The sequence below is a fragment of the Giraffa tippelskirchi genome, chromosome 1 (assembly GCF_054371585.1).
Source record: "Giraffa tippelskirchi isolate mGirTip1 chromosome 1, T2T-mGirTip1v1.2.pri, whole genome shotgun sequence".
In the NCBI taxonomy this organism is placed as follows: domain Eukaryota; kingdom Metazoa; phylum Chordata; class Mammalia; order Artiodactyla; family Giraffidae; genus Giraffa; species Giraffa tippelskirchi.
This window is the reverse complement of record NC_137275.1, coordinates 13,911,767-13,934,539: the sequence shown is the minus strand read 5'-3', so window position 1 is coordinate 13,934,539 and position 22,773 is coordinate 13,911,767. Positions and strand designations below refer to the sequence as shown.

The following is a 22,773-nucleotide window of genomic DNA, read 5'->3' as shown; positions in this document are numbered from 1 at the left end:
GAAACAGAAAATCATGGAAAGAAATACGCCCAAAAATTGTTTCTGAATGTGGGTTCAGGAAGGAAGGAATTTAAGGAGAATAGAGATGGTTTTGTGAACCCCACGCTGCTTGAATGATGGTCTCCGTGGGCTGGATGTGGGAGTCAGAGACCCTCTTGGCTTCTGGAACTGTATCAGCTGGTTCCCTGGGATCTGAACAAGCAGCCGCCCACAGGACAGCCATCACTCATCCGTTTCCCGAGCCCAGGCACGCACACAGAGATTCCGGGCACGTCGTTGTCACACGCCTGGTGGTGTAGATTTGCATGTGACTCAGCCCACAAAGTGAAGTGCAAGAGCTGTAACTTTATTTCAGTGACTCAGCTCCATTGAATTTCTCACCCCCCTCTCCGGGGGCTGCAGTGAGCATTCATTAGGGCCACAAAAGATTCTGCCTCTTCAGCAGGTTCTGGAAGGCTTTGACAGGGCCAAGGTATGAAGGGAGGGATATAGCACCGTCCTGACCCCTAGAGGCTTTTTCTGTGCCTGGTGACACTGAGGGCAGGAAATTTCCTTGCTGAGGACCTTTTTGCATGGATGCAAAAATTCTGCTTTAGGCATAAATGATCAGAGATGAAGTTGGCCTTTAATTTCCTTTGCCTGCAATCTTTGTCCAGTTTTATTAAGAGGATTGTTCTCTTGTAAAATGAGCTGGCCTCTTTCTCTCTTTTTTCCCCTAGAACAGTTAGTATAATATATCTGCTCCTTGAAGTCTCAGTAAAACTCACATGTAGATCCTTTTTGATTATTGGTTTATACGGGTTTTCTAAGGGAGTTAATTTTGTGTCAAAAATGTCATGTTTTAAATTTATCTAGAATTTTCTTTTCATTCGCAAACTCAATATTCTGCCCAGAAACTTTCTCATTAATGCCAGTGACAGGATTGTTCACCAGCCTCTGCACAATACTTTGCAGCTTCTGTTTTCCTTTCTTCATCTCATTTGCCACAAGTCGTGAGTAGAGGAAATACCTGCCCTACTGTCTGCATTCTCCAGATGGCATTTGTTCTTAGTTCTCCTGAGAAATTAAGCAAGCAGACGATTGCCAATTAGGTTGTTATTTTTAATCAGAACAAATGGCTGTTATTGGAGCCAGATCTTGTTTTAAAGAGACTTGGAGGCTAGGACCTGTTCTCTACACCTCACTTCTACCCATTTACCCAGTTAGTACCCAGAACTCAGGGGATGGCTGATAGTGACATCCCAGAGATGAATGGTCCAGGCATCATTTTCCCAATGGGTAAGACTGTGATTTTCTGTTCACTGAAGGAAGGGCGTCCCAGATCACAAGTGGATCATGTGTTGACTTCTGTCATTGGGCAGATGAGGAAACCGAGGCTCAGAGAAACAGTGGCTTCCCCAGGCCCCTCCTGATTGTCAGGGGCAGAGCCAAGGGGCACAGGCTGCTGCCCAACCCACAGATTTCTGTCCTTCTCCAAAGCACTAGAAAGCTGGGTCTTTTGTCTGCTAGTCATAATGACAGCGTAACCATGGAAACAACTGTGCTTGAATCCTCAAAATAGACAGTCACTTCTGCTTTTCACAGCACAGAGTCTGCCAAAAGGAAGGGCCATGCCAAGAGACATGAAGATTCCCTAGAATAGGCGGTAATGACAGTCGCTCCCCCTGGTGGGCCCCCTACTCTGTGCCAGCCCAGTACTGGGTGAAGCAGGAACCACAGATGACGTTGGTCCAGGGCTTGCTACACACCAGGTGCTGCCCAAAGTTTACATCTCATTAAGTCCTGCTGCTGCTGCTAAGTCACTTCAGTCGTGTCCGACTCCGTGCGACCCCATAGACAGCAGCCCACCAGGCTCCCCCGTCCCTGGGATTCTCCAGGCAAGAATACCGGAGTGGGTTGCCATTTCCTTCTCCAATGCATGAAAGTGAAAAGTGAAAGTGAAGTCGCTCAGTTGTGTCCGACTCGTAGCAACCCCATGGACTGCAGCCCACCAGGCTCCTCTGTCCATGAGATTTTCCAGGCAAGCGTACTGGAGTGGGGTGCCGTTGCCTTCTCCCATTAAGTCCTGAGAGCTGCGCTATGATGCAAGTCCTCAATTATTCATTTTATAAATGAGGAAACCGAGTGTATTGGTTTCCCGTGGCTGCTGTAATGAATTGCCATGAACTCAGTGGCTTAAAACAACAAGAATATATTCTTTGACAGTCCTAGAGGGCAGAGGTCCAAAATTCAGTGTTGTCAGGCCTGCATTCCTTCCAGAGGCTTCAGGGGAGAATCGGTCTCTTTATCTTTTCCAGCTTCTAGAGGTCACCTATGATCATTGGCTCGTGGCCCCTTCTGTCTTCAAAATGCGTCACTTCAACCCCCACTTCCCTCCTGTTGTCTCTTCTTCTGCCTTTGACTGTCCTTCTTTCCTCTTATGATTACCAGTGGGCCGGCCCACCTGAGAAAGTCCAGGATAATCTCTGTAGCTCGAGATCCTAAACTTACATATGCAAAGCCTTTTGTCATGTTTGGTAACATACGAACAGGTCACAGGGATGAGGATGTGGCCATCTTTGGGGGCTGTTAACTGTTTATCACACAGAGGCCCAGAGAGGTTAAGACATTCCCCTAAGGTCACACAGCTAAGCAGAGCCTATTAGAGGCTCCACAAGTCTCATGCCTATCAGCCTGTGCTCTTTCTCACTTACTCTTCACAGAAACCTTAAGAACAAAGAACGCTCATGGGAGTTAGGGGTGAACCAGGTTCATTTAAAGGGGCTGGATGGGGTAGATTCTCAGAGCTCACCGCTGCTAATGGATCTGGGGTGGAAAGACCAGACCCAGCCCTCCCTCTGCTGGGGAGGCTCCTGATGTCTGGGGACGAGTCAGGGCAGAGCTCCCAGCCGAGGGCACAGCCAGTGCAAAGGCCCTGTAGCTGGATCCTGAGGCCCATGTGGCAGGAATGGAGTCAGGGAAGGTGGGGGGTGAGGTCAGATGTGCATGGAGAGAGGAGGATCCACGTGAAGAGAGCTTTACAGACCTTTGTGGGGTGCTCTGGGTTTACTCTGAAAGCACGGGGACCACGGGGCGCTTTGGCCTGGCTGTGTTGTAACAGGATCCATGGCCCACCCCTTTGCTAATCCTGGAGCCCAAGGTGGGGACTCACCTGGACACATGTGTTCAGCTTTCAAGTGGATGTTTTCGTAACATCAGAGCAGAGGAGGGACCGTTGCTAGGGCAGCCAGGAGCACGGACCGGGCAGGACCCATCCGTTCCTTCAGGCCGGTCTCCTCCTGGGCTGTCCACCTCTGCAGACCCACAGACCCACTTCTGTCTGTCTGTGTTTCTTTCCAGGGTCTCACTGCCCTGCACCATTGTCCCTGAGCATGTGGCTCAAGCCAGGGCCATTCTTCTATCAGCCCTGAATCTCCCTTCCTCCCAGTCCCACTTGGTCAGTTCTGCCTACTCAGTTAACCCCCAACCTCCCCATCCATGCCCAGAGAAGACCATCCACAGGCTGACAAGAGCTCACAGCCCCACGGGGTGACCAGGTTATCCTCAATGATATCCTCACTGATGCCATACAAGAGGGCACCCCTGGGCTGTGCAGGCAACAAGGGGGAGCATTTGATTTCTTTGGCGAACAGCTGGACAAACTGCACAGAGAACAGGATATTTGAGTTGGGGTTCTGAAGGATGTACAGGAGTTGGTAGGAAAGACAGGTAGGAAAGAAAAAAGGAGCAAAAACAATAGGAAAAACAACTCTTTTATTGAGCAGTTACTCAAGCGCCTCACTGGGCCAGGAGCTTCCAGGTGTTACCTCTGGAGGTCTCACCATGCTTGCCCTCCAGGAGACAATGGTGCAGGGTGAGGAAACTTGCGCTCAGAGAGGTCAAGGGGCTTGCCTGAAGTCACACAGGGCATGGCTCCGCTCCGCTGCCTGGTATATGGCAGGGCAAGGGCTAGGATAAGGCGAGTGAGATGCCTAAGTCGTGCCATGGAAGGAGACATTCATTTCAGGTGACAGCAAGAGTGAGCTGTTCCATGTGGCGCCTGCTCTCGGGGTCTGCTTGCCTCACCCTATTCAAGGCCCTGGGACCCTGGTGGGAAAGGGGATCGGCGTGTGGCTGCAGGAGGGGAATTTGGGTTGAGGAGGCTGGAGCAGCAGGGCCCAATCAGGAAGGAGCTTGTCGGCTACACGTAGGAGCTTAAACCCTGGACCTGTGGGCACTGGGAGCCATGGAGGGCTTTAAGCAGAAGAAGGACACACCCGAGTTGTGTGCTCCACCTCAGGTTTCACTTCCCTTTTCTTGCATCCCAAGTGCTTCAGAACCCCCCCAGGGTCCCTTTCCCCACTCAGGCAAGCATGACAGGGAGGGGGCTGCTCACCCCTTCCCCATGTGTGACAAAGACGACACCCAGAGAGGAGGGCGTGGTTGTCAGGGAACCAGCTAGGGCCACAGGAGCCTTCATTATGCAAAATTAGTTTTTAAAAAAAGATAAGGCATGGGTGTCTGCTGTTCCAGGGCCTCCCAACTTTAAATTAATCAGGGCAGGGGAGAGAAGGTGGGATGGAGCCCGCCATGCTCTGGGATGTGCTTCTTTAAACTCCTGGCAGTTTAAAGAAGGCAATAATTACTATGAAATGTCCTTAGTGATTCTGTCAATCACAAGGGAGATCCCCTTGTCTCTTATTAATGCCCCAGGGATGTTCAGGCTGTGGGGGCGAGGGTGGGGATTGATACAGAAGATTCTGCAGTCTTTCAACAACAACAAAAAATAGTTGTATTGAAAATTTCAACTGTACTCAGTGCTCTGTGGTGACGTAAATGGGAAGGAAATCCAAAAGAGAGGGGATATATGTATACGTGTAGCTGATTCACTTTGCTGTACAGCAGAAACTCACACAACATTGTAAAGCAACTGTACTCCAATAAAAATGAATTTTAAAAACACATTAAAATAACAGCAACAAAACAATGTCATAGAAATGTTTGAAAAGAAAGCTGAGAACTTCTACGTATAACTTTTTTCAGGCTTGTTAATATCCCTTCCCACTAATCTTTTTCAGTTCTGGTGCTTTTGTGCTTAAAAGAAACCATCAGAAATGCCCACGGACAGCCAGAACTGAGGTTGCCATGGCTGTTGGGCACTTCTGTTTTCAACTATGGATACGATTATCCTCTCAGCCTTTGACCTTTGTGGCTTCCTGCTCCTTAAAACTGGCAGAAGACACAGCCATGGCTCTGTGACATCCAGTACAGATGCTGCTCTGTGATTCTGGCCCCTGTAGGTCTACCGAACTCCCACAAGGCCTGCTGGGAGCTCTGTAAGATGCAGAGTGCAGTGAGCTGGACCAGACCTAGTGGTTTGGGTGGAGGCCGGAGGGAACCACTGAGGCAGGCAAGGGGTACAAAGTCCGGGTGCAAGAGACAGACCCCACTTTATGCTTTTTCTGTATTTTTTAATTTTTAATTTTATTTTTAACTGGAGGATAATTACTTTACAATATTGTAATGGTTCCTGTCATACATCAACATGAGCAAGCCACAGGCATACATACACATGTCCTCCCTCTTAAAACCTCTCTCTCACCTGCCTCCCCATCCCACCCCTCTAGGTTGTCACAGAGCACTGGCTTTGGGTTCCTTGCATCACACAGCAAACTTCCGCTGGCTATCTATTTTGCGTATGGTAGTGTACATGCTAAGTCACCTCAGTTGTGTCTGACTCTTTGAGACCCTAAGAGTCCCACCAGGCTCCTCTGTCCAGGGGATTCTCCAGGCAAGAATACTGGAGTGGGTTGCCATTTCCTTCTCCAGGGGATCTTCTCGACCCAGGGATCAAACCTGAGTCTTTTATGTCTCCTGCATTGGCAGACGGGTCCTTTACCACTAGCACCACCTGGGAAGCCCAATGTATATGTTTCAATATTACTCTCTATGCTTTTATATCTTACCTTCTGTCTGACCCTTAGCAACAGAGATGCTGATTCAATCGAGAAAGAATTCCTGCCACATACTGGGGGAAGTGCAGGGCGCCACCCAGGTCCCTGCTGAGAGTTTGGGGTACATCTTCTTTCAATCTCTCTGCCCCATTTCCCCAAAATATTAGGTCCATATCCCTGTTCATTTAAAGACGATACAGACTCTCACTGCTTTAGTTTAAGTAGGAAATCAAGTATTGAATTTTTTTTCCTTTACTCCAGGCATCTGAAAGAAAAGGGAAATGTTGTAGATTTAATTTGGGGCTTAACAAATAAACATTATGAATGTTGATATCTGCAAAAATAAAGGTGTCAGTGTAATTAGTATTACCAGGTACAAAACACAATTATGTGAGATGACCAATCAGAATTCAGAGGTTTTAGAAGCTAAAAGTGACCCACCAGGAGGTCTCCTCACCACCACAGGGAGCAGAAATCTGGAGAAACCCACAGCTCACCTTGCCCGCCCTCTCTCCAAGCCCTGCTGTGTCCTCCCATTACCCACAGGATGATGCCCTTCCCCTGATTTACAGTTCCTGGCTCACACCTTTGTCAATCTCCATGGCCTTCAGCTCATTGCTGCCCCAGGGCCTTTGCACATGATATGAATGCTGCCTGGAGTTCTCCTCCCTGGTATCTGACTTCATTCACATCTCTGCTCAGATGTTCTCTCCCATAGAGGCCCCATCCATCCAAATCACCAGCCCCTCATTCTCCCTTTCTCCTCACTTGCTTTGTCTTTCTTCCCAGCACTCACCGCTGCCCCTGCAGTATTGCATGTCACTGAGCTATACTGTCTGTCTCTGGGAGGAGAATGGGGGCCCCAGCAGAGTGAGGGCCTTGCTCAGTGCAGCATCCCAGGCCCTCAAACAGTGCCTGGCTATGGTGGGCGGTCAGCATGGACTGGCTAACTGAGAGAAGAACGAATGCATGCCTGAAGACGTGAGCACGTGAGACCATCAGATTGGCTTTGAAATGTTCCCTGCCACCCTGCAGAGAGGAATCTTAGCAGGAGCTGTATTTCTGGGAAAGGCAAGAGCAGTGTCGACCTTGGACAAGTGGGAAACTGGGTTCCCAGATGAGGTATAAGGGGCTAGGATGGATCTGGCAAGTGGCATATGGGACGTCCCCATAGAGGAGGCACCAGTAGGTGGGGCACTTCGATGAGCCTCTGGGGACACATGGTCAGCTTTGTGCTCCCTGTTTGAAGCCTGGAGGCTCATAGCAGGCCAGCAGGCAGGACGGTCACTCAGTTGGTGCCCCGTGGGGACAGCTGGACAGGTCGTCAAATGTTTGAGTCCTTCTAGACTGGCTGGATATGGCTGCCCACCCACCACCCCATTCTCTTCCCGGAGCCCAGGGCCATCCATGGCCCAGGTCCTAATTGGTCATCAGGGACCGTAACATCCATCCTGCTGCAAGACCAGGGCCACTATAGGGTCTGATTGGCCAGTGAGGGTGTTGGTCGGCAAACTGGTGGGACAGGCAGCAACAGACGGGAGCCTGGAAGAGCTCGTCCCGCTGCACAGGGACCTCTGTGCGGCAGGGAGGGGACACTGCTTGGGGACCCTGCTCTGGGATGTCTGGTAGGGGCAGGAAGCTGCCGCCTTCAGGGGCCAGGAAAGCAGCGTCCTGTGTGGAGCAGCGGGCCTGCAGTAATGGGAGGTGGGAGGCCAACGGGACTCACAGGTTGTACCTGTGGCGGCGAGATCTGATTTTGCTGCAACCCCCGTGGCAGCCAAACAACACACCTCAGAGTGGGATTCGGCCATGTGTGCCCAGTACAACAGGAACAGAGGCCCCTGAGCCAGTTAGAACCGCAGAGAGTGCCCCTCCCTGGTCCAGAGCGTGGTCCCGCGTCTTCGAGGATGCCCGGATGCCTCACGGTCCTGGAGTTCAGAATCGCCAGCAGAAGGCAGCAGAGAGCAGCACAATGAGCACCGCTACTCCACCACTTCCAGCTCTCAGACCTCCCGCATGGCTTTTAACCATTCATGCCTCAGTTCCTTTGGCTATAAGATGGGAATATTAATGGTACAGACCTGACATTTTTATTAGGGGATTCAGTTCAGTTAGTTCAGTTAGGTCGCTCCGTTGTGTCCAACTCTTTGCGACCCCATGGACTGCAGCACACCAGGCTTCCCTGTCCATCACCAGCTCCCAGAGCTTGCTCAAACTCATGTCCATCGAGTTGGTGATGCCATCCAACCATCTCATCCTCTGTCGTCCCCTTCTCCTCCTGCCTTCAATCTTTCCCAGCATCAGGACCTTTTCCAATGCGTCAGCTCTTCACATCAGGTGGCCAAAGTGTTGGGGGATTAGATAAGGTCATGTTCAGGAAAGTTCAGCACAGAATCTGGCTCAGAATAAATGCTCCATAAATATTATTCCAAGAGCTAGTTCTTCCCCTGCTTGAAGGGTTAATTCGGGCCTGTGCCTGCCAGTATTTAGTTATAGGTTTGATGAATGACTAAATGACTGCATGAGCCCAGGGTGGAAACGGAGCCATCTGTTGTTTGAACCTCACAGGTGGGAGCAGCCTAGTGACCTGGTTGTTTCTGTCTCCACAGTATTTGAAGAGCCCGAGGACCCCAGTAACCGCTCCTTCTTCTCAGAAATCATTTCCTCCGTGTCAGACGTGAAGTTCAGTCACAGCGGCCGGTACATGCTCACCCGCGATTACCTCACAGTCAAGGTCTGGGACCTCAACATGGAGGCGCGGCCCATAGAGACCTACCAGGTGGGCGCCGCGACCTGGAAAACCTGGGAGCCCTTCTGTGGGTGGGAGACCCCCAGCCCTTCCCTGTGCTTTTGCACAGAGGGGCTTTCCCAGCTATCAGTGGCTTTCGTCAGCCCATTTTGCAGGTGAAGACACTGAGGCTCAAGAAATCAGGCAGCTTATCTCACATAGCCCAGCCCAGGGGCAAGCTCAGCCTCGCCTCACGCGGCACTGCGGGTCCTCTGCTTGCTGGCTCCTGCTCGGAGGCAGGGCTGTGACTAGGCCTTCAGTTCAGGCCCCAGGAGACAAAGATGAACCTCACACTGGGCTCAATTTGAGGGTACAGACAACGGCTTCCCTCCCCTGGAGCCAGTGTCTGCAGTCCTACCATTAAGGCAGGCTAAGCACTGCCCTCTCCCAGGGAGCATCCATAGCTGGTTGATGCAGTAGTGAAATGGGAGCTTGGTACATTTCTAAATTCTCAGGGCAGGCTTTTTCAGCCAGGCCTATAGGATGAAGCCTGGGACACCTGCCTGGAAAGTTGGTTATTATTTTTCTGTTATGATTCATCCATATATATGAGGAAATGGAAGACAAAATTCATGTGATGTTACAGTTTGGTAAAAATATAGGACTGTTTTAAAGCTGCTTTATAGCTGCTCCAGTTATGTTTCTAGCTGGGGCAATCTGGAAGGCTTCTTGGAGGAGGTGACATTTGTCTGAGCCTTGTAGGAATTGGTCATGCAGATGAGAGTGGGAAAAGCCCTCATCAGAAGACCCAGCCAAATTCTTATAGTGTCACCAAGTATTAGGTGCACACAGGGTGCCACATACATTTGTCACCTCTATTCCTTACTGCCCCTGTGAAGAGGGTACCATGGGCCCCATTTGGCAGGAAGGAACCTGGGATACTGAGAGGTGACAATATGGGGAGCTGCCTCACAGCTGGGCAGTGACAGACTCGGAGCCCAGATGGAAGCCCTACAGCCCCCTTCCCTGTCCTCCCTCCAAGGCCTGGGGTACAGCATGTCCAGGGAGGGGGAGGAGCCCCACTGGGAAGGGGCACAGAGCTGAGAGGGGAGGACAGGGGCTCAGAGTCTGACCTTGGACACGTGTGCTCCTGGCAGCCCCATGCCCACAACGATGTCAAGGGAGGTTCTGGTGCACTCCCCCCGCCCCCCACCCCCAGCTTCCTCAGGACAATGGATACATGAAAGGGCTCCTTTGTCAGCCACAGGTATGTTTACCGGAGGTCCTTCCACTCCCTCCAGTTCTGACCCAGGCAGGCCTCCTGCTCCCAGAGCACAACCCAGGAATGGATCAGCTCCTCCTCTGACCCTCAGGAGTGGCAGGGGTCAGAGACTGGGACAAGAATGACATAACCCCTGCTCAGGCCTGTGGGGATGACCATTCTGATGCCTTCCTAGAGCCTGTCCAGGGACATGACTGTTCCAACCCCCTTAACACCGCCCCTCCACCAGCCTTTCATGTCCCTAGAGTCAGCAAAGGGCCACAGACCCTGAAACTAGATGTAATGTTGAATATGAGCATTTTGTTGGGGAAGAGTCTGGAGACTTCAGATTCTCAAAGCACATGAGGACCCAATAAAGCAGGAGAATCACTGCTCTTGAGGACAAGGCCCAAAGCTGGTTGCTTGGCTTCTGGCCCCACTGACCTCTTGATTCTAAACTAGTAATAGCTACATAAAACCAACATAGTAGCTAATATTTTCAGTTGTTATGCACTGGAAATTGTGTATTGTAGATTTGTGTTTGGCTGACTTGCAGTACTGAATAGATAAGAGCTTTTCTCTCTTTACAAGAAGCTGGAGTGTCCCAGTAGAGTGAGTGGCTTCGTGACCCATTCAGTGTCCCAACAGCTACTTTGGTGATTTAGTTCCCCATCATTTGCATGTTGGTTTTCTACCTTCCTGAGTGATACCTCATTGTGGGAAAATGGCTGCCACAACTCCAGGAACTATGCCAACCTTCCAGGCAGGAAATAAGAGGACACGTGAAAGGCTGTGCTGGTTGGATCTGTGGCATATTTTATCAGGAACACAAAAGCTTTCCCAGAACACTCCTCAGAAGACCTCTTACAACTCATTGGCTAAGCTGAGCCCATGACCGGACTGGGAAAATTAGTAGTTTTATGGCCTCTGTGGTTGAAGAGGGCAAGGAGAAAGGGGTGTTGAGTCAGCCAGCCCTCGGCATGTGCTGCATTGATCTAAGACCTTGGCACACTTTCCTATTCTAAGCCTCCCAGATGCCCTGAGAGGTGGGGATGGTGTTCTCTCTATCCCATTTTATTTGGAGAAGACTGAGTTAAATGGCATATCTGTGGTGGTAGAGTAGCAAGCAACGGGCCTTAGATCGGTGCTCACATCTTCCTTACACCAGAGCCCACACCCTTCCTCACCCTGCCACCAGAGGGCAGGAGGCACTCAGTGTGCAGGAGACAAGAGAACGTGTGTTTGGATGAGAGCATCAGTGAAGCTGCCTTGACTGCATGGGGCACACACAAACACGCAAACCTGGAGGGTGAACACGAGCATCAATGGCCGGGAATGAGGTCAGGAACCATTTATCCCATTTCATCTTAGTCGTTACACCGGGCCGGTGTTCTGTGCCCCTATAGATCCTGGGCTCAGAGGGAGGGAGGAGTCACCGCCTCACCCTCAAGGGTCCCAGACAACAGGAACACAGTGAACCTGAGCTTGGTGTGGCCATGGGCCTGGACACCCCCCGGCCACAGACACACATCATAGGAGAGGCACCAAGGGCTCTTAAGGAAGCAGAGTGGAGAAAGGGGAACGGCTGGGGGAGGGACCCCGCTATTTCTTTCAGACAAATGGCCCACCTGGGGAGCCCAGCCACACCATCTCATTGCCTCTAATACCACTCGTTTATTTTTTAAAACTGTATTGAGGTCCTGTGATGTACCAGGCCCTCTGCATCGCACTGGGAAGTTGTTGGGGAACAAGACAAATGGATCTTGCCAGAGGGCCATCCATTCCAGCAGGGAAGATGGCCAGAAACCAAGCAAACAAACAGGTGAAATAATCACAGGCTTCCCAAAGGATGACAAATAAACCAGAGACTGAGGCAGAGGAAACAGGGGTACTGAAGCCTAGGAGAAGTAAGGGCATGAGCCTTCTGCAGGGAGGGTGTTCCCAGAGGCAGAAACAGCAAGTGCCAAGGCCCTGAGGCAGGAACATGGTTAGTGCATGCAAGGAATGGTGAGGAGCTGGCTGGAGCAGAGTTAGCCTATGGGAGGGAAGAAAAGCCTGAGGTCAGAGAGGTGACCAGGGGGACTTGTGTGCCCTGGAGGGTTTTGAGTAGAGGCATGATATGGTCCAGCTTAGTTTCCAAGGAATCCCTTTCGCTGCCTGTAAGAATGACTGGGGCTGGGGGGCGTGGGGAGCGTGGGCGGACACAGAGCTATTACCAGGAGGGCTTTTGCAATAAGCTGGGTGCGGGTGCTTGGAGCAGGCTGGCAGCGTAGGACCGATGTGGTGAGAAGGAACTGGCTCCGGATCACTTTGAATTCTGGACAAGCTGAATGTAGGTGTGAGAGATAAGGAAAAACATGGTCATTTGTAGCCTTTATACCAGAGGAAGGATGCAGGGTAGAAGGATGACCAGGGCTCAGCCGTGCTCAGCCTTAAGGGGTCTCTGGCCCATCCTTGTAGGCAGCTAGACAGTCCAGTGTGGGCTCTGAGAGAGAGGTCCTGGGTGATGCCAGCCTATGGACAGAATTTAAAACAAGAGTGCAGGATGGATGGGAAGAGAAGGGCAGGAGAGCAAGCTTTGTGGGCGGGGCGGGCAGGGAACTTCCTCTGGGGAGGGGCGTGTTGGCCAAGGCCTGAGGAAGTCTTGGGTTAAGAACCTTCCAGTCTGGCAGAACTCAAGCCAATATTGTAAAGCAATTACCCTTCAACTAAAAATAAATAAATATAGAACACTTTCTAACACCATACACAAAAATAAACTCAAAAGGGGTTAAAGATCAAAACATAAGACCAGAAACTATAAAACTCCTAGAGGAAAACATAGGCAAAACACTCTCTGACATAAATCACAGCAGGATCCTCTATGACCCACCTCCCAGAATACTGGAAATAAAAGCAAAAATAAACAAATGGGACCTAATTAAAATTAAAAGCTTTTGCACAACAAAGGAAACTATGAGCAAGGTGAAAAGACAGCTTTCAGAATGGGAGAAAATAATAGCAAACAAAGCAACTGACAAAGAATTAATCTCAAAAATATACAAGCAACTCCTGCAGCTCAATTCCAGAAAAATAAACAACCCAATCAAAAAATGGGCCAAAGAACTAAACAGACATTTCTCTAAAGAAGACATACAGATGGCTAACAAACACATGAAAAGATGCTCAACATCACTCATTATCAGAGAAATGCAAATCAAAACCACAATGAGGTACCATTTTACGCCTGTCAGAATGGCCGCTATCCAAAAGTCTACAAGCAATAAATGCTGGAGAGGGTGTGGAACCCTCTTTCACTGTTGGTGGGAATGCAAACTAGTACAGCCACTATGGAGAACAGTGTGGAGATTCCTTAAAAAACTGGGAATAAAACTACCATATGACCCAGCAATCCCACTACTGGGCATACACACTGAGGAAACCAGAATTGAAAGAGACACGTGTACCCCAATGTTCATTGCAGCACTGTTTATAATATCTAGGACATGGAAGCAACCTAGATGTCCATCAACAGATGAATGGATAAGAAAGCTGTGGTACATATACACAATAGAATATTACTCAGCCATTAAAAAGAATACATTTGAATCAGTTCTAATGAGGCGGATGAAACTGGAGCCCATTATATAGAGTGAAGTAAGCCAGAAAGAAAAACACCAATACAGTATACTAACGCATATATATGGAATTTGAAAGATGGTAACGATAACCCTATATGCGAGACAGAATAAGAGACACAGATGCATAGAACAGTCTTTTGGACTCTGTGGGAGAAGGCGAGGGTGGGATGATCTGAGAGAATAGCATTGAAACATGTATATTAACATATGTGAAACAGAACGCCAGTCTAGGTTCGATGGATGAGACAAGTGCTCAGGGCCGGTGCACTGGGATGACCCAGAGGAATGGGATGGGGAGAGAGGTGGGAGGGGGGTTCAGAATGGGGAACACATGTAAACCCATGGCCGATTCATATCAATGTATGGCAAAAACCACTACAATATTATAAAGTAATTAGCCTCCAACTAAAATAATAAATAAATAAATAAAAGCTGCCTGAAAATAACAAAAACAACAAAATCACAATTATGAAAAAATAAAAAGAATTAAAATTGATTCTGAGACCAAAAAAAGAAAGAAACTTCCAGGCTGTGGGGTCAACATAAGCACAAAGTCAAGGCAAGAGCCTCAGGGGCACCTGATGCCCTAAGGAAAGAGTCACAGAGAGATGCATAGCCTGGGGAAATCCAGGGAGACTGTCGGAGGAGGCGTTCTGTGTGCTCAGCCACTCAGTCGTGTCTGACTCTCTGCAGCCCTGTGGACTGTAGCCCACCAGGCTTCTCTGTCCATGGGATTCTCCAGGCAAGAATACTGGAGTGGGTAGCCATTCTGTTCTCCAGGGGATCTTCTAAGACCCAGGGATTGAACCCACACCTCTAGCGTCTCCTGCATTGGCAGGGGGGTTCTTTACCACTAGCACCACCTGGGAAGCCCTGCTGGAGGAGGAGACCTCTTCTAAAGCTGAGTTTTTAAAGATGAACAAGAGATTTCCAGACAGAAGAGGGTGAAAACCTGCTTTTTCTTCCCCCCTCTGCCGTCACTGCCTAGCAGGAGTTGGACGTTTCTTTCTCCCCATCCCTCTGTAGTTAACTGGGGTCACAGATAGCTCCCCGGTGCTTTGCCCTGCATCCATCTCCTGGAACGCTCACACTCTTCTCCAGGGGAGGGGTCTCATGACCCCCTTTTCAGACAGGAAACCTGAGGCTCCAGGCAGCTAAGTGACTCTCCTGGATCCTGAAGACACACAAAGCCACAAGTTCAGGCTTCAGGTTACCCATTTACCCGCCCCTCCCCCACCCAGGTGACTCAGTGGTAAAGGAACTCGCCTGTCAATATAGGAGACTCAAGAGACATGGGTTCGATCCTTGGATCGGGAAGATCCCCCGCAGTAGGAAATGGAACCCCCTCTAGTATTCTTGCCTGGAAAATTCCATGGACAGAGGAGCCTGGAGGGCTACAGTCTATGGGGTCGCCAAGAATTGGACATGACTGACCACATGTGCACCGCCCCCACCCAGGGGCCAGGGCCATGTCCCTGAAGAGAGCTGGCACCCAGGAGACCCCATGGGTACAGAGCTTGTGGGATCGGGTCACCAACTCTCCTGTGGTGTCAGCTTACCCTGGGAGAGGATCCTGGTCTTCCACTTGTAAGCTGTGTGGCTTCAGGCCGGTTACTTAACCTCTCTGAGCTTCAGTGCCTCATCTATAAACAGGACAGATAGCACCTACTGAGATCACACTTGAGAGACCCGTGTGAACGTCCTCTTTTTCTCCATGATGGTCACCAGTGTGCTCAGGGTGACTGTTGTCCCCAAAGGACAAGACCCTATACCCATCGCTTACATTTGATCCCAGAACAGCCCATGAGGTGTGTGCTCTTATTTTAAGGAGGAACAGACCACAGCTCAGAGAGGTGAAGTCACTGTCTAGGGCCACACAGCCAGGGAGGGACAGAGCCAGGATTTGGTTCCCTTCAGTATTGTTCCCTTCATCACTGTGACTGTCCCCTGTCTGGCCACAGCTCAGGAGTTGGCCGTGTGTCAGGCTGTGGACCCTTCCCAGTGATCAGGGCTGAGTCAGGAGTGCCATCCAGACGCCGGAGGGCACAGCCCTGCTCAGGGAGACACTCCTCATGGAGGGGGGACCAGGACTGTCGGGGCACCCCCTTGACTCACCCCATCATTCCCATCTCCCGCCAGGTCCACGATTACCTTCGGAGCAAACTCTGTTCCCTGTACGAGAACGACTGCATTTTTGACAAGTTCGAATGCGCCTGGAATGGGAGTGACAGGTAACCTCAGACCTTGCTTGGACCTTTGCCCTGCGGGCCGGTTGCTGATGCGGCTTGAGGGGGTAGGTGGGGCCAGAATTCTGTTATCCAGCCAAAGGAATCAAGGTGTTCCAAGGAGCCCTGGCCTTTCTTGTAGCAGGCTCAAGCTCTCAGCTCTCAAGTTCAAGGTTGGAAATGAAACTTCACATTCTAAAACTACATCCATTTGGAGCCCTGTTCTCCTGAGCGGTAGTGGGAGTATCTTTAGCCAATTCTGAGTGCCTCACCATGCAGCCTCTTGCCCAGGTTGTCAGGGGTGAGGGGTATATCAGTGCCAGGTCCCCTGTGGGGCAGAACGCTTTAGCCACTGGTCTACGCCCACCTCCAGCCATTATGGCTTCTGCTTCCGCGCCACGGGTCTCCAGAGAGTGCTTCCAGCTTCTGCATCTTCTGGAACTAGGGGGCTTCCACAGGTGTACCCGCCCCCCACAGCCCTGCCCACCCAGGAAATGGACCTGAGCCTGACTTGAGTTCCTGTTTCCCCATCACCCGGCTCAGCCCAGGGCGAGCGTGGACAGGGAAGGTCCAAGGCAGGGACTCGGGTAATCAGACCACACTGGGATGAAAACCACACTGGGCTGGGGCATCAGCAAGTCACCCGTCACACTTCACAACCGGAGCAGGGCTGGTGGGTGAGGGGGGCAGAGTACAAGCCGGCAGCCCTCCACTCGGGTGCATCCAGGGGTGTGGACTCCCATCAGTCCCAAGCATCTGGCCATAAGAAGGCTGGGCTCTAAGTATGGCTGGCATCGCCGTGGTCCTGTGAGAACCTCTGTGCTGTGATGCTGTGTGGCTATGAGCACAGGCCCCCTGGGACCGTCAGGGAAGGCGGGTGGGGGGAGTGGCAGGACCGCAGGGACAAGACCTGAAGGGCACCCCTGGGAGCAGGCTGGCCCCAAGTGGGACCAAGCTGCTGTGTCCAGGGGTGGGGGACCCCCTAAGGGCTGCTGCAAACATCCTGGGGCTCACCTGGCTGAGGGGTCTCCACGTGGACAGTGCTCTCATAGGGACTGAAATGGTGGGCACAGGGGTCCACTGAAGGATGCTTAGGAAACCAGGTGGAGGCCCTGGCCTGGGACTGGACTGATGCGGCTGGGTCAGAGGGACACGGCGCTCCATCCGGGGGCCTGCACCTGGGCTGACACGTTGGAGGTCCCCCAGCGAACACCGGCAGCAGGTCTGGGGGTCTGTTAGAGTCTCAGAAGATGGACTGACTGCTGGGAAAAGGGGATCCCAACACTGCTCCGTGTGTGTCCGTCTGTTCGTCTGTCTGTGTTGGGCTCCCTACTGGGTCTGACCATTGCCCGCCCTTCCTCCACATCACCACCAGGAGGCAGCCATGAACAGTGAATGTTGGGCTTCCAGAGACTGGAGCCGCCTTCTCTTCCTGGCTTTCACATGCCCAGCCTGGAGCTCAGCTGTCTTGCCTCTCACCCACCTCCTCCTGCCATACCAGCCACCCCAGCTCTGGTAGTCCCTGCCACCCACCTCCACAACCACTCTGCTCCCACCCCCAGGAACTCTGACCGCATTACACCCGGCTCACTCCTGCTGTCACTTCAAATGACAGACTCAACCCAAGGCCACCTCCTCCAGGAAGCCCTCAGGGTGTTCCTCTCCATCTCAACACCCCCAGCCTCCTGGGTTTTCCTTCTGTCTTTGTGTTTATTACACATTTTCACCTTGCCTCTTCCCCACTGGTTGGAGTGCCCCTGGGAGTGGGACTGTAGCTCAGTCCATACTAAGCCCCTGACTTGAAGCCTCAAGAGTGTCCAGTCAATGACTGTTGACCTTCTGGAAAGCAAAGGGATGTGCCACTTCCTTCCACTTCATTGCCAGCATCCTGGGAGCCCAGCAAGCCCCACAGAGAAGGTGTGTGTGTGTGTGTGTGTGTGTGTGTGTGTGTGTGTTAGTCACTCCATTGTATCTGACTCTTTTTGACCCATGGACTGTAGCCCATCAAGTTCCTCTGTCCATGGAATTCTCCAGGCAAGACTACTGGAGTGGGTTGCCATTCTCTTCTCCAGAGGATCTCCCTGATCCAGGGATTGAACCCGGGTCTCCTGTATTGTAGGCAGATTCTTTACTGTCTGAGCCTCCAGGAAAGCCCATAGAGGAGGATCCCAAGATAAATAAAGCCTGATCCCTGCCTTCCAAGAGCTCAGAGGCTAAGGGGAGAAGCAAGTACTGCCCTTCAGGGCCCCCACCCTTGCAGACCAAAGCCAACCTTCTGAATCCCGTAGCTCAGCATTTCCTGTCCTTCTCATATTAATGGGAAACTTCCAGCATCCCGATTGTGTACACGGCAGCAAAGAGCTAGTGTACATCTGATAACGCTCACAGTGCCTCTTACTCAACTCCAGCAAGACTTGAATGGGCAGCCTGGGGGACAGGAAAGAGTGGAAGTTTTTGGATCTGACACCCTGGATTTCCAGACCACACTCTACCAGTCTCCAGCTACTTGCTTAATTGTTGTTGTTGTTCAGTCGCTCAGTAGTGTCCCACTCTTTGCGACCCCATGGACTGCAGCACTCCAGGTTTCCTTGTCCTTCACTATCTCCTGGAGTTTGCTCAAACTCACGTCCATTGAGTTGATGATGCCATCCAACTATCTTATCCTCTTTCACCTCCTTCTCCTCCTGCCTTCAATCTTTCCCAAGCTGTCCGATCTCTCTGAGTCTGCTCACATGGAAAGTGGTTCAAATAAACCATGTCTTTCAAGGACTGCTTTGTGTGTGATGCTCCTGGCAAGGTCATACTCTGTATTAGCAGTGGATGGTCCAATGATTGGTGCACGTAGGTCTGTTGTCTGTCTTGTCTTAAAGAACTCCGCTGAGCCTTCGAGACCCACCTCAAATGCCATCTCTTCTAGGAAGTTCTCCTTGATTCGTTCTGCCTGGAAAAAAGGGATTGTGTCAACTAAGCATCTTCCAGCTTCCTTGGTGGCTCAGATGGTAAAGAATCTCCTTGCAATGCAGGAGACTCAGGTTTGATTCCTGGGCTGGGAAGATCCCCTGGAGAAGGGAATGGCAACCCACTCCAGTATTCTTGCCTGGAGAATCCCATGGAGACAGGAGCCTGGCAGGCTACCATCCACAGAGTCTCAAAGAGTTGGACATGACTGAGCGACTGACACTTTAAGCATCTTCCAGTTGCAGGAATCAGACAAGCCTAAGTTTGTTCTGATAAGTTCCAGCAAGACTATCTCAGAGCTCATGCTGTACCTTTGGGGCCATTTCCTCTCTGTCCACGCCCATCTCAGAGCCTCCCTGCTTCTTACACACTAGGTACTTCCTCCTTGACTATGGCTGGCTCCCCCTTGCAGTTAGGGATGGTGACCCCAAATAGTCCCCCTTCCTTTATCCTTCCGGACCTTCTGGAAAAATTCTCAGAGAAGGATCTGATTGGCTTTGTTTGGGTCACATGCTCACTTTTGCACCAGTCAGCATGGACAGCATCTATTGCATGCCACAATTGGCCAGAAAGGGGCAGTCTGATTGACAGACCCTCCAGCCCCACAGGGATAGGGCAGGAGTCTTTCCCAGTGGAAAGAAGAGAGCCCGGGGACCAGGGCAGCCAGGGCTGTGATCCTCACATGCAGACGAGGAAAACAAGACTGGCAGAGGTGAAGCCACTTGCTTAGATGCAAGCCAGGGCAGGGGCTCCCCTTTTCCCTGTTAAAAGAACCTGGGATGTTAGAGCACACCCAAGAATGGGAGCAATGGGTCAGTCTGACCTGGCGTGGTTTGCAGGATGCTGGGACCTGTGGTCCAAGGTGGAAGAGACCCCTCCCTCTGCAGGTGTGTGTGGGGGGGTATCCCTCCTCCGCAGAGGTGTCCTCTGGGTCCCGCACCTGAATGGAAGGCGGATTAGCCACTGTGTGGGTTGCAAATGACTTTAATGATCTCACGCTCCCTTCCCTGGTGGCTCAGGAGAAGGGTGGGTGTGGTGTGACAGTGCCCACTGGGTTCCGTGAACTGTTCCCTGGAGAACCAGGGGGCTGCCTTCTCCCTTCTCTTGCCTCTGCAGGCACAGAGAGAGGGGTGAGGCCCCCAGTCCAGCCCCTCGGCTGGCAGCACCCTCCTCTGGGAATCCGTCACCCACTCCCTCCTTCTGCTTCCGTAGTCTTGGACTCCTAGTCAGACAGGTGGGCCACAGAGATGGTTAGAATCCATAATTGTTGTTCATTGTTCAGCCACTAAGTCGTGTCCAACTCTTTGTGACCCCATGGATGGCAGCATGCTGGGCTTCCCTGTCCTTCGCCATCTCCCGGAGTTGGCTCAAACACATCCATTGAGTCAGTGATGCCATCTGACCATCTCATCCTCTGTGACTTCAACATCAGTCCTTTCAATGAACATTCAGGGTTGATTTCCTTAAGGATTGACTGGTTTGATCTCCTTGCTGCCCAAGGGACTGTCTATGGTCTAGCACCATAAATACCTGTTGGCATTTAATACATAAGAGGAGGTGGAATTTACTGAGCCCAGCACTGCTCTAAGCGTTTTAGCATGGTACCTAATCCATTCTTGAGGCTATTCTCACCAGGAGCTGGGGTCCCTCGTTACCCCATTTTATAGATGGGAAAACTGCACGGGCCAGCCCTGTGACCCAGCCTGCAGAGCCCTACACCCGTGCACACCAGCTGGGGCAGTGACAGGGCATCTGGCAGGGTCCCGGGCAGGCCCCCTCTTGTCTGCAGAGCTAGACAGGCGTGGTGGGATTGCTGCCCTGGGGTCTGGAGGTCAGAGTTCATCCTGGCTGGTGACCCTTAGGCCTGAGGATTCTCTCTGCAGGGGTGCACAAGCATACCCACCCACCCACCCACACACACACACTGGCACCTCGCCCGCCTCGCCCTCTCTCCTCCCTGCCTCTGCCTCCTGCTCGCTCACTTTGCTCACCTGGCAGAAGGCACTGCCTGGGCTGGGGTCCAGGCCTCTCCCCAGGCCTGCAAGCCCCGCTGGCCGTGCTCACTGCCCCATTGTCTGTCCTGCACATGGAGACTCTGGCCCGGCTTCCTCATACCCACAGAGTACCAGGGTCACTGCCACCCGCTGCCCTGCCCACCTCTCCTCATTCACAGCCCCGCTGTGTCTGAGAGGTGGGAAGAAGGGGCAACAGAGGGTGCAACCTGGGCAACAGTCCCCTGAGTCACCTCCCGAGCTCTGTGGGGTCGCCCCTGAGCATCTGCTTGTGATGGCCAGGGTCAACCTGTCCATGCACCACCCCGCTCTCCCACCCCATCCCCTGGCCTTGGGACACTTGGGCGCTGGATGGTAGGATGGCCCCTCTGCTGACTTCACCCCACCCTCCTCCCTGTCCTCCAGCCTGAACACGGGCACCCCACAGCTGGCAGAGCTGCTGGTTAAGGGGTAGGCACTGTAGGCATGAATGCATCCCAGCAGCAGAGGATGAGCTGGTTAGATGGCATCACTGACACAATGGACAGGATCTGAACAAACTGCGGGAGATAGTAGAGGACAGAGGAGCCTGGTGGGCTACAGTGCATGGTGTCACAAAGAGTCGGACACAACTTAGCGACTTGAACAGTAACAACACTCTGTGATGACTGAGCCAAGGGTCACTTGCTTGGACCACCCCCCCCACGGGGCAGCTTCTGGCACACCCAGCATCCCCAGGTCCGCCCCAGAGACTGGACTTGGGCTTCAGTGACTTTCAGGCGCCAGATCCTCTCTGATTTGGGGGTGTCTTCAGGCTCAGCCCACTCCCTGTCCCACACTTGGGGGGTCACACTGTCGAGAAGCCTCATGGGTCATAACTTAGGTGACATAGGAGCCCACCCAGCCTTCCCAGGGGTGAGCTGACATCAGGAGAGAGAAGAGGGGCCACTTTGGGAAGGAGGGCGCCGAGGGCACCCTCTCCACCAATCGACCAGCAGCCCGCAGACTGGGAGGGGCGGGCTCCTCACGCCCACCCAGCACCTCCGGGGGCTTGTCATTTCATTGTCTCAACAACACTCAGATCTATTCACACCAATTAAGATTTTAAAACAGAAAAGAATAAAGCCAGAAAGTACATTAGAATTCTCCACCCACCCTCCCTTCACCTCCAGGGATTAGAGGAGTCTCTTAAAAAGGAGAACCATTTGGCTGCCAGACCCACCCCACCCCCATCGCTCCCCCACAGAGTGTCAGAGAAGCTGCTCCACTCACCCCTGGTCTGTCCCCTGTCCGTGTGGGGTGGGGGGTGGAGGGGGGCTGGGCAGGGGATTTCATGCCATTCTAAGACTTCAGTTCAGTTCAGTTCAGTTGCTCAGTCGTGTCCAACTCTTTGCGACCCCGTGGACTGCAGCATGCCAGGCTTCCCTGTCCATCACCAACTTCCGGAGCTTACTCAGACTCACGTCCATTGAGTCTGTCATGCCATCCAGCCATTTCCTCCTCTGTCGTCCCCTTCTCCTCCTGCCTTCAATCTTTCCCAGCATCAGGGTCTTTCCCAATGAGTCAGCTGTTCACATCAGGTGGCCAAAGTATTGGAGTTTCAGCTTCAGCATCAGTCCTTCCGATGAAGAATATTCAGGACTGATTTCCTTTAGGATGGACTGGTTTGATCTCCTTGCAGTCCAAGGGACTCTCAGGAGTCTTCTCCAACACCACAGTTCAAAAGCATCAATTCTTCGGCGCTCAGCTTTCTTTATAGTCCAACTCTCACATCCATACATGATTCCTGGAAAAACCAGAACTTTGACTAGACGGACCTTTGTTGGCAAAGTAATGTCTCTGCTTTTTAATGCTGTCTAGGTTGGTCATAACTTTTCTTCCAAGTGTGGCTGTAACTGTGAATGACACTTCCATGGCACTCGCTCATTCATTCGGTCAGTCATTTGTTCATTCATTCATTTGTTCCGCAGATGCTTAGTGCACTAGCATCTACAAGGGGCAGGTACCTTCTGAACCTGCAGGTCTGGCCCTGACTAAGAGAAGCTTCTGGCCCTTCA

The 22,773-nt window shown here is 51.8% G+C and overlaps 1 protein-coding gene across 1 annotated transcript in view; it reads left to right on the top strand.

The window, feature by feature from the left end:
• PPP2R2C (protein phosphatase 2 regulatory subunit Bgamma) overlaps positions 1 to 22,773 on the top strand; it is a 158,644-nt gene that overhangs the window by 130,684 nt on the left and 5,187 nt on the right. The window contains exons 7-8 of the mRNA XM_081496801.1: positions 8,543 to 8,712; positions 15,682 to 15,773. Coding sequence (XP_081352927.1) covers positions 8,543 to 8,712; positions 15,682 to 15,773 — 262 coding nt within the window. The remainder of the gene's footprint in view (positions 1 to 8,542; positions 8,713 to 15,681; positions 15,774 to 22,773) is intronic.